Source organism: Ursus arctos, unplaced genomic scaffold (assembly GCF_023065955.2).
Source record: "Ursus arctos isolate Adak ecotype North America unplaced genomic scaffold, UrsArc2.0 scaffold_21, whole genome shotgun sequence".
Lineage (NCBI taxonomy): Eukaryota > Metazoa > Chordata > Mammalia > Carnivora > Ursidae > Ursus > Ursus arctos.
The window spans coordinates 39,918,757-39,930,828 of record NW_026622886.1 but is presented as its reverse complement, the minus strand read 5'-3'; the positions used below and the strand labels follow the sequence as shown (position 1 = coordinate 39,930,828).

Sequence of the window (12,072 nt, the reverse complement as noted above, 5' to 3'; positions counted from 1 at the left end):
AATTATACTTGAATATCATCTACTTGGGTAATCAAAGGTACGAGTCTGAATGTGCTTCTGTTTTTGGGAAGGCCAAGACTGCCCACGGTGGCAGTACGCATAGTAATGGACAGCTCGACGCAGTCGGCAGCCTCCAAGGCATCGAGTAAGACTCAACTTGAGAGAATGATGTTACAAAGCTTAGTAGGGCCATGAAATGCTGTTTTCCCCTCCCATTAACTTATATTATCATATGGCAAGTTGGCTTAAGTCGTTTCTCAACAAGTAATAGTGAATGTTCTGGAAGGGATGTAGCTGGGGCAGGGCGGGGAGCTAGAACTAACCACCCTGCTTCTTGTCAGCATGAAAAGCCCTGTTGTAATTTTCTGTAGTTTCTCTGCATCCTCTCTGAAGCTAAATTCCACGGGGCCAAGAACCTGTGTTTGATTGTGACACCATATGTAGGTGATCAATAAGAGTTTATTGACGGTCTCAAAGCATTGGGACCTATCTTGAAATTGACTTCAGAGCAGGAGTCTGTGGGCTCCGAAGTCAGACCAGGGTTAGCTGTTGGCATCATTTTGTTCACCTTCATTTTTAATGAAGGTTTTAAAGGTACTGATTAGCGTGAGTGTGTAGACCTCTGTCAAAGGCGGCAAGTGCGAGTTGCCGTGGCATGGTGAGCACAAGTTCATAGTTGCGCTTGCTCGCTGTTTGGACTTCGTACTGGGGTTTGATTTCATCTTTACAGAAAAGTGTTTCTTCAGCTTAAAAAAATACTGTTTAAAAGTTTGTGGCCATATTGTCTATCATACAGAGCCAGTTTTCACTTATATATAGTAGGGAATTCCTGACACTTACAAGTACTGCTTTAAAAAGATAAATATATGAAAGCAGTAGCACGTAGGGTGCTCAGAAGTGTTGTGAGTATGTTCGGTTATAAAGTAGACTGTTAACAGGAAGTAATAAAAAGCAGAGCATAGAACAAGAGGAGTCTCCAGTGCAAGCAGACGGGAGACTCCCCGCATGTTCAGTAATAGGTAATACGTTTGAAATGATGTGTTAAAATTGTTAGAATAATATTTTGGATAAGTAGAATAATATTTTGGATAAGTAGACCATAATTGATTATTTTTAGGAGACAGATGATCCTAAAACATATAAATTTTTATTGTTCTCTTTTAAAGCTCTTCTTTAGAGATTCGTGTTTTTAAAAATTACGGACATTGGAGCACCTAGTGGCTCAGTCGGTTTGGCCGCTGCCTTCGGCGCAGGTCATGATCCTGGCCTCCTGGGAGTGAGCCCTGTATGGGGTTCCCTGCTCAGCGAGGAGTCTGCTTCTGCTTCTCCCTCTCCCTCCCCCACCCTTGTGCTCGCTCTCTCTCAAATCTTAAAAAAAAAAAAAATTGATAGACATTTTCCTCTTATCCTGTTTCAGTCCCACAGACCTGCTGTCAAAATATAACTATTTAGATGTCCTGCTAATAACTTAAAGTCAACTTATTACAGTAATATCTTTCACATTCCAAATTGCAAAATTTGCCTTTTTTTCCCCATTTTTGTTACTGTCATGTTAGATGAATTCCATTTGAACATTTCTCATTTAAATTTCAGTACATTTATGTGTTAATTTTGGTCCACACCTTTCCAGGTCACACCCTGCTATTAGGCCTTCTTCCAAGTCAGTGAAACCTACCTGAATTGACCTCCCTGCCTTTGGTCTCTCCCATTTTTGGTTCATTTATTGATAATTTACAGATAGCTTCATGTTGGTTCCCTGATTTAAATACAAGAAAAAAAACTTGAATAATTCTATTTCTCGTTGAATATTATCGCAAATGTTCTGGGTGTTCATTTTAGACTTTTAGGCTCCTCTAACGAAACAGCTACTTTTCTTTTCACCACCATACTCTTAAACACTTTTGCTGCAACAAAGTTCATTTGCATCCTCTCTCATGAGTTATTTTTATTCTAACGGAGTGGGAAGGGCTAAATTCCAATAGATCTGGTACTTGCTCTGTGACCTTAGAATTAGAGCCAAATCTATAGAGCCTACGGTAGGGCCTGGCAGGTAGTAAAGAATTATAAATGTTAGCTTTTAATACTTTTCTGACTATTAGCACTCCAAAACCCAGCTGAATCAGCCTTGAATTAGCCCTTTTTTTCCTTCTGTACTGTCTCAACTCTGAGGTACTTTGTTCACACTTAAATTTATTGATATGTTGCTTTGTATCTTCTCTCCAAAAGCAGGTCGTGACATCCGTTTGTACCTCCCCCGCCCCCAGCAGATGCCTGTGTAATGCGTTGTGTGCACAGTAAGCATTCGGTAAAGGATGATTGCCAAGGAAAACAGCTATGTAGTTTTCTCAAATTTAGAAGACGAAAAGACAGTTTTAAAAAATATCCAGGAAAAAAGTCTGCAATAATTGCAATAAATTACCTCAAAGGCAAAAGAGAAACATTCGAACAAAACCATGGTTTTCAGAAGTTGATACGGTATCAGAACTGTAACAGAATTGGTAAAGCTTTGCTTAAAACATACCTCTGTTAAGTTTTTCCACCTTTTCTCACGTTTATCTTGTTCTTTTTCAAGAGGCAAGTGAGAAGACCAAATCTCTTTAGTCAAACACTGTTCTGATCACCAGGTGGAAGCGCTGCTCCGGGAGTTCTCGCGGGCATCCTTCAATGGTAGGTGGACCCCTACGGGACAGCACGCTCCCGCGGAGCTTGCTGGGCTAGAGAGCAAAGACCTGCTGGAGCTCTGCTCTCGCTTGTTAAAACACGAACTTCCCATCTTGGTCCTGAAATCCTTCAGTATTCATCCTTCAGAACTTCATGTCCGTGGTCAATAAGGGAAGACAATTTTTAAATGAACGTTCACTTAAGTAAGTGTTATTTCAGCATGAACTCTGAAAATGTTTAATGAGTGTGTTAAGAAGGTGTAGCGATTACCTGTGTGAACTGGTGCCTCTAAAATTTGAGGTTCCAGTCGTTAGATCATTTGCTTTTCCCTCATTATAAAAAATAGAAATAGAAAATTTCTGCATAATAGAAACTTTCAAAAATGAAGTCGGAAAAATAAAAGCACATAATTCTGCCATCCAAAAAATGGACTAATCACTTATCTTACTTCTTTTCCCTATTCTAATGTTTTAGAATTTAGTCCATTTTAAAACTATACCTTGCATTTTGGGGAGTAATGGACCCTCTAAGGAACTGCAAATATTGAAGTCTAGCTAAAATGTCCCAGGGAGCTTCTGCCAAGGGGGTTACTATATATAATGAATTCTCTTTTGAAGATAGAAAACCTTTTCCCATTTACTGAGTTGAGATAGTCGTCGTTTTTTAGAAATTGGTACCTCTAAATTAGCCATTTTTTTTTAAAGTTTTTATTTATTTATTAGAGAGACAGCCAGCGAGAGAGGGAACACAAGCAGGGGGAGTGGGAGAGGAAGAAGCAGGCTCCCAGCGGAGGAGCCCGACGCAGGGCTCGATCTCAGAACGTCGGGATCACGCCCTGAGCTGAAGGCAGACGCTTAACGACTGAGGCGCCCCTCTAAATTAGCCATTTTGTACTCAGCCATGTCTCATTTAAACTGTTATATACGTGTTTTAGAGGGCAAACTTGAGTCTGTCCTTGGCTAGAAATTTGACATTGGGTTACAGTGATGAGGGTTAGAGGCTATTAATTTTCCAATTCCTACAGAAGGCAAATCTTTGCTTATAACTACACTCTGTTTCAAAAGCACTTTGAAATCAACAAAATTTATTACTTGGAACAAAAGACTTCTCCCTATACCAGCATTTCCCAAAATATGTTTGGTAATCAAGGAATTTAAGTTCAGAGGGTTGGTACTAGGCTTAACTATTTAAAGAAATGGTTCTCTGGCTTAGTATGTTTGGAAAATCCATTTCTTTCCTGCATGATTTCTCAGAGCCTTCACTACATTACTGTGCATTCTGAAGTTTGCAATTTTTTTTTTTTAATCAGAAGGCACATTTTTCACCCATCATCTGCCCCATGGTACAGTGATTTAGAATATAACATACACAGCAGGATGGGTATATATCTTAACTGTCCTGGAGTGACTGGGTTTTGAAGAGTTGTTGCAATATTATTGCCTCATAAAAAGATCATTACATTTGGTCTTGTCCAGGCTTTATTTGGTGGTAATCAGTTCTGTCTTGTATGTGGACTTCGTTACATTTGCATATTTGTTTTTAAGGCAATGGTAATGGAAGGAAACCATATTCATTGCTTACACGAATATTCTTTATTAAGAATCAGGACGGGCACCTGGGCTGGCTCAGTCAGTTAAGCGTCTGCCTTTAGCTCAGGTCATGATCTGGGGGTCTTGGGATTGAGCCCCACATCAGGCTCCCTGCTTAGCGGGAGTCTGCTTCTCCCTCTCCCTCTGTCTACACCCCCCACCCTGCCCCACTCATGTGCACTCTCTCTCTCAAATAAAATCTTCAAAAAATCAGGATTATTCTAAATTTACTAAATTCAGAGGTAGTGATGGCCCCTACCCCATAAACTTCGTCTTAGACAATTTGTGCAAGTTCTTACTTATAGAAGAAAGTCACTGAGAAAACTTATAAATCAGCTGTGAAACATCTAGAAAAGGCTGTGGAGTAGTTCACGTGCTAAAGTAGGATACGTTGTTTTGTGGCCAGTTGAGTATCTGCTTGTTAGTGATAGAACGTAAAGTCTCTAATGAAGTTAAACTCTTTCCCTAAACTTCTATTTTCGGTGTTGTGAGGTGGTTTGTTGTTGTTGTTGTTTTTTGGCTCTTCAATCATTTTCTCTCCCCTTCCCCCCTGTAAAGTCATGAGGAAGATATAAGGGATGTCGTAAAATAGACAACTGTATCGTCACTGTAGAATAAAAAGCAAACTTCTTAATAAGCAGTTTCCCCTGTTGCAATGAGACAATATGCTGTGCTCATTTTTTCTGGATTTCCTAGGAAAAGGCATTTCCAATCCAGTATCAGATAGTTTTACTTTCTAAAGCTAGAGGTAACTTCTTAGAGCAGCTTAAAAAACATTACAAATGCAAATTCGCTTGCGGAACAAAACACAACAGTGATTTCTTAGACTTCCAAAATACTAAAAGGCTTTTAATATTTCTGCTCTGAATGTGATAATTAAGCACCAAAATCAAACGGACACTTAATCTGTGGTGGGGACTTACCATTTCTCTAAAATACTCCTTTCCATTTAGATTCATTCATGTTCATTTATCATAATTTAGATACATAGAAAAAGCTGTTAGTTCAGGAGGTTCCTTAGCTCTTACTAAATGCTCATTGCAGCTAGCCGGTGTTTCAGTAATCAGGTCAATTCTGTTTGTATCTGAGACAAAAGACCTGGTCTTTAATAAGGTTTATCATGCTGCCTTCAAATTATTTATGCCACCTAGTGTTAATGATCCTTTTTCTGCTGGGGCGAGTACCAAAAAGGACATCAAAAACATGGCATCTTCAGCTACGGCTTTCGATAGCCACAGAGTCAGTCAAGCAGTGGCCTTCCTTTAACAGGTAAGGAAACCGAATGTGGGGTGGGTATGAACTCGGGGTTCCTGCCTTCTCGTTAAAATTTTACTCCCGCATTCTGTCGTCTTTTCTCTGTCTTGTAAACCTTTACCATGTTGTTTCCTCCATAAAAGGAATTCTACCTGAACTGGGAACCCGAGGAGTCTGCCCCCAGTCTAAGAGGGTAAGGGATAGGAGGGAAGATGGCCTGTGGGGGATCTGGGGCTCTGGTCTGCGCATAGTTGGAATTGCATGGTGGTTTCTCCCCTTGGACACTTAACTTGGTTAGTGGAGATTGAGTCATACTAAACCCTCACTACAAAGTTCACTTCTGAGCACTTTGCTGCAAAATATGTACCCTGAACGTGCTCTGTATTAAATTCAGGGTTGGTTTAGATTTGGTTTGGAGATTGTTTTACTTGTCTCTAAGTGATTTTAAGTTTGATAAAATTTCTGATTTTAAAAACATTATTTCCTTAAGGAATTTACATTAAGGCTCGTGAACCAGTTCAGATTTTGGTTCATGTCCCTTTGAAAATGGGTATCTTAGAAAAGTTAGGACTCAGGATGTCTGATTGAAAAATAAGGCTTGAAGGTAAATCGAGTTCTATATATGTTTTGTAGCAAACCAAAATCACTTCTGTAATATTAATACATACTTTCAAGTGTATAATAAATTACTGTTTATTTAAATAAAAATGATCCAGATATTCAAAAGTTATTACCAGACTTTATAAGAGATAAAAAGGCTACCAATTCTGTTTAGAATAACAAGTTAGATTCTGCGCATGTGGAATGAGCTTGGTCCTGGAACAGCCAAGTGCCCACGAATCTCCCATTCATTTGTGGTGCTCGCGCATTCCTCACGTACTGAGCAAGGTATAGTTTTGTGTTTAGGTCCTAGAGAACTTGCAGTTTGAAGAACCAAGGCAACTCACATTCCATGAGCAATACAGAGCACTTAGAAATCTGCTTAGGAGTTGCTATTTTTTGGTTTGATGTTTCTCCCCTTAATTCTTACATAAAATGTTTGAAGATATGGTTAACTCTCATGATAATGGAGAACAGTTGCTTCAATTGAGTACTAATGGTAAAAATTTTGTTTTCTGATAAAAAAGGTAGCTTGTGTTGTTAACAGGTAACACAATACATTTACTATGAACCTTAGGATAAATGTATTTGACTTTATTTGTTGATACATATTTGAAAACTCTTTAGTCAGTGTTGCTACTGAGACGAAATGACTCAACGCCCAACACAGTGTCTGGGAGAGACTGGGTTTAGTAGGTTCATGGAACTCTTTGTTCACTCATTCATTCAGTTTCTACTATGTACGGGGCTCTGAAGATAAAAAAATGAAATTTTCAAATAATTAAATAGATCCTGGCCTCAAAGCTCACATTCTATTAGGGAAAATCACACATGAAAGTAGATCATAATACAGTTGTAAATTCATAATAGAGGTAACCCATTTAATTTGAGTACCGAAGAGGAAAGGTCCCCAGATTGACTGGGAGGGAGAATGGACTGGGAGGGATGATGGTCAGCAAAGGCTTCCTGGAGGAGTTGACACCTGAACTGAGTTGAAGGGGCGGCAAAGAAAACGTGGTGGGTCAGAATGGCGCTCAGACACGGGACGCAGACGGCGCACTGAGTGCACACGAACTACAAGCAAGTTGACTGTTGTTTTTTGTTTCGAGTAGACCTTCTTCCCCAGTGCTGCGCGAGGACGGATTTGAAGAGGAGAAGGCCGGGCGCGGGAGACCGTTCAAGCTGCTGCAGCGGTGCCAGTGAGTCACGGTGGCCTCGACTTGACGACGTTACTAGCCATGGAGAGAGGGAGAGTCAGGCCAAGGTTTATAATTCACGTCGATCTTTAGTGACTGATTTCTCCTCCTCCCTCAGCCCATATCGTCATCAAGGATGACTGTCAGTTCCTAGTTTGGTGGTGCCAGAGACCAGTACAGGGGGAAGAGCAGCTCCAGGGAGAAAAATACGTTCAGTTTCAACACGAGGAGTTTGAGGTACCTGCGGGTCCATCCGGTGGGTGCGTACAGTGGGAAGTTGGACTTGAGTTTGCAGCTCAGGCAAGGGGCTCGAGTGACACATTTGCAGGTCATCGGCACAACAGAACTGGCAGCTGAGTGCAGAAAGGAGGGGCGCTTAATTGATCTGTGGTTCTGGGGCTCTGTAGATAGAACCTCGCCATCCATCAGGCCCATAGTTTTTCTTGGGCCACTGAGACGTGGTTGCCTCTTCCCGCTCCTCTTTCCTTAGAACATTCTTGCAGTGAAGTATTCCCAGTCCCGTCGTCATTTCTGCCTGCGCCGAGAAGTAATTACATACGGCCCTGCCTGTGTCTTCACATACAGCACGACGGCCAGGGTTCGTAGGCGGTCGGGAATCGGTGGCTGCTCACCTTCATTGCTTACGTTCATCTGGCTCTCCGTAGACAGAATCTGCTCCATTTTTTTCTTGCAGGAACTTCTTTCTTGATCCTCAGCTTTTTCTTACAAAGTTCTAAGACAACTTCAAGATTAAGTGTAAGTGGACAGTACTTGAAAGGTAGGTGTCTTCCATTCATCAAGATTAAACCATTCCTTTTGTTATCACCACACACGGCTGGTTGTGGTTTGAAAACAACCGTTTCTCTTCTTAGGGAAGGACCATGGCGTTTCTTTGGTCCAGGTCCCGCAGAGGGAGTTAAGAGTTGCAGTAACCTGGTGTGCATAATCCCTGATTCCAGGTGATGATGGGGCTTGTGTTTCACATTTTGCTTTATTTGACAAATATGTGAAAGATAGTCACTAAGAATAAGAACAGACCAGGCTTTGTTGCAGCTGAGTGGCTTGGCAAATCACTATACAGAGGAATCTTAGGACATGAAGGATTTGATACTGGGATAGAATCCAGTTGGCCTCTGAAGGGAAGTAGAATATCCTTTTTAAGAGCACTAAAGTTCTGGGATTTTTCTGGAATAACCACCTTTGTGAGGTATGGATCGTGTCCAGGGACTGTAACCTGAGAGGAAACAAAAAACAATCATCTGAGTGATTTCAGATGTTTTGTGGTGCCAACACTAAAAACACTGAAATCCACCGCTAAAATGAGGCCTTTATAAACACACGTAGCCAGCTGCCAGGCCTCCCAGGCTAGTAACGGCTTCAGGCCTGCTCACTGAATGAGTTGTCCAATGCCTGTTGTCCCAAGTTATGAAGCGAAATAAAGACAGGTCCTTCATCTGGAGATGTAAGCTAGGAGAAGGCAGCCATAGACTGATTCTCTCCCCATCATTTTTATGGAGAGCAAAGGTAAAGAGCTGACTGTTTCTCTTTGTTCCAAGTCTGTACTTAATATCCAGATTGGGTATCGAGATTATTTATAAGTGGAATTCTGTTCCCAATTTATTCCATTTTCCTTGCAGCTGGTCTAAGTTTATTGCTTCCTCAGAAGGCTTTGATTTTTACCTGGCTTTCTCCCTGAGTCTGAATCTTCAGCTAGATTAATTGATTGATTGATTTTTGGTGGAAGAAATCAGGAAAAATAGACAAATGCTAAACTAACTACAGAGGAGAAATACTTTTTTAAAAATAAATATTTATTAGAGATAGAGCGAGCGCGCCCATGAGTGCACCAGCCGGGAGGAAGGGGGTGGGGGGGGGGGATGAGGGAGAGGGAGAAGTAGGCTCCTTGCTGAGCAGGGAGCCTGTCGCAGGACTCGATCCCAGGACCCGGGGATCATGACCTGAGCTGAAGGCAGACGCTTAACCAATTAAGCCACCCAGGCGCCCCTAAGAAATACTTTTATTATATATGGAGAAGGAAAAGAATGGGGGAAAATCATTTATATTTTAGTCATTCATTTCAGCTTCCGAAGTCTTGCCTTCGAACGTTGTCCTAGAACTAGTAGCTAAAGCCAACAGGTACGACGTTAATCTAAAAGAGGAAATGAATAATTCATAACTCTATAAAGGTGTGCCTTATTTTGGGGATTAGATTTTAGATTCTAATTTAGATTCATTACAATGACCCCCCCCCCCCACGCGCACACACTTTTTTTCATGGAATGGAAATATCACTGTAACAGGAAAATAAAAGGCCTTTTTTAGGCAAAAATTCACAGTGAATTGAGGTCTTTCCAGTTCTAGGAGAGATTGTTAAGAAGATTAGCAGTTGATGGGCCCCACTGCTGGGCTTTGTCGCAATAACCTATGGAACAGAGCAGCTGTGAATCCTACAGTTTTATGAACTGACAAACATGCCTTTTGTTATTTCACCTTTAGGACATAACAAAATACCAAAGCCAGTTTTTACTACCGAGTAGATGACCGCCTTTTCCCAGGAGTTGCTTCTACAGAACAACTGCTGGTCACTGGCATCAGACCCACTAAGCAAAGCAGAAGAATCTTGAGAGTCTTAGAGAAAGTCGTATCAAGGAGGAAGAGGCACGATCTGGCCAACTCAATCAGGTACTTATTCATTTAGTTCATTCACAAATCCAAGCCTCCCTCTAGGAATAAATGATTCAAACATCTTCATAGAATTAAACCTGGGACTTTACTTGCATTGATTGGAACTCACCATCATTTCCTTACAAAAGGGCTGCAAAATATGCTTTAGATAGCGGTAAAATTAGTGGATCGAATTTTATTTATAATGAATTCTAAGGAACTTGTATCCCAATCCATTTTTTAATAGCAGAAATTATGTTTCATGAAATGGGCGTTGAAATGGTATTCCATGAAGCTTGGAAGTACTTTGGCTACATTGTTTAATTATTCTTATTAATAATCAGATTCATTCCATCTTTTATCATAGAACATATCGCAAGAAATAGATTTGGCTTCTATTAAAAACACTGCCAGTTGGGAAAAAAACATGATTTGTTTGGCATGTTCCTTTATTCCCACCTCTCCCACTCCCTGCCAAATGCAAGTCTGATGATGTCCTTTCCTTCTGTCCTGATGTTTCTACTTTTGGGACTTTACAGACTTATTCCAGATTCCTTCTGGGTAAGTACTGCAAGTTCTAAAATGTTTTAATAACCATAATGAGGGCTGTATACTTACATTTATTACATAGGACCCAGGCAAGAGAAGAAGATAATACTCTCCAAATTTGTTGGTTCTATAAGGGCAGATATGTTTTCTGTCTTGGACTTCTACAATTACATTGGGTAATGGATTTCCATTCTGATCAAAAACTTGACCCTTTACACCTGCAAGACAAAAAGAACATTAAATGTTAACACTACATTTTATGACATGTGAAAAAAAATTTTTGTAGCTATTTAAGAAAAATACACCCAATATTTATTAGGCTGTTTGGATGATGATGATGATAAAGTATTTAAGAGCAGGTTAACCTTCCCAAAAAACTGAGAAATAATGGTCATATAACATTAGTTTCAGATGTACAACATAATGATTTATTTGTGAAGTGGTCACAGTATATCTAGTTAACATAATTCAAGATTTTTTGTTTAGAGTTTTTATAAATGGGTGTTAGATTTTGTTAAATGGTTTTTTTCTGCATCTGTTGGGATGATCATATTACCATCTTTCATTCTGTTAATGTGGTATATTACGCTGATTGATTTTGCATATTTTGAGCCATCCTTGCATCCCTGGAATAAATCCCACTTGATCAAGGGCCTTTCAATATATTGTTGAAGTTGCTTTGCTAATACTTTTTTGTATTTTTGCATCTATTTTCATCAGGGATATTGGCTTGTAATTTTCTTGGAGTAATTTTCTTGGAATGTCACTGGTTTTGCTATCAGGGTAATGCTGGCCATGTAAAATAATTTTGAGAGCATTCTCTCCTTCTCTGTTTTATGGAAGAGTTTGAGGACTGGTATTCTTTAAATGGCAGAATTCACCAAGGAAGCCATCTAGTCTTGGGCTTTTGTTTGAATTAGTAATCAAAAACATGCCAAAAATCTCTTACTAGGTCTGTTCAGATTTTCTGATTTTCGTGATCCAGTCTTGGTAGGTGTATGCTTCTGTGGATTTAACTATCATCTAGGTTGTCCAGTCTTTAGTCTTTTATGATCCTTTGCATTTCTGTGGTATCAGTTGCAACATCTCTCTCATTTCTGATTTTGAGATCTTGCTCTCTTTTTCGTAAAGCTTTACCTTTTCAAAAAACCAGCTCTTAGTTTTATTCATTTTTTTCTACTGTCTTTTTAGTTTCTATTTCATTTATTTCTGTTCTGATCTTTGTTTCTTCCTTCTTCTAACTTTGGGCTTATTTTGTTCTTTTTTCAGTTCATTGAGGTGTAAAGTTAGGTTGAGGTTTTTTGTTTTTTTTTTTTTTTTAATTCCAGTTAACAGTGTTATATTAGACTCAGGTATACAATATAGTGATTCAACAATTCTGTGAGATCTCTGTTTCTTAATGTAGGCATTTATCCCTCTGAACTTCTTAGAACTGCTTTTGCCGCATCCCATAAGTTTTGGTATGTTGTATTTTCATTTCATTCAGGATTTTCTCTTTTGACCTACTGGTTGTGCAGTAGCATGTTGTTTCATCTCTGAATATTTCTGAATTTTCCAAT

At 39.7% G+C, this 12,072-nt stretch overlaps 1 protein-coding gene across 4 annotated transcripts in view; it reads right to left on the bottom strand.

Moving 5' to 3' along the window:
• Nucleotides 1-6,172: 6,172 nt before the first annotated feature.
• The window catches only part of CPM (carboxypeptidase M), a 100,238-nt gene continuing 94,338 nt past the window's right edge, over nucleotides 6,173-12,072 (bottom strand). For 3 of the 4 annotated variants that reach the window (XM_057316544.1, XM_026500068.4, XM_026500069.4), the window contains exons 8-9: nucleotides 10,583-10,731; nucleotides 6,173-8,534 (exon numbers count right to left, since the gene is read on the bottom strand). In XM_057316544.1, the coding sequence (XP_057172527.1) occupies nucleotides 8,292-8,534; nucleotides 10,583-10,731 (392 nt within the window). In that variant the 3' untranslated portion in view covers nucleotides 6,173-8,291. Of the gene's footprint in view, nucleotides 8,535-9,090; nucleotides 9,450-10,582; nucleotides 10,732-12,072 lie in introns of those variants that run through there. The other variant, XM_048218236.2, reaches the window with a different exon arrangement.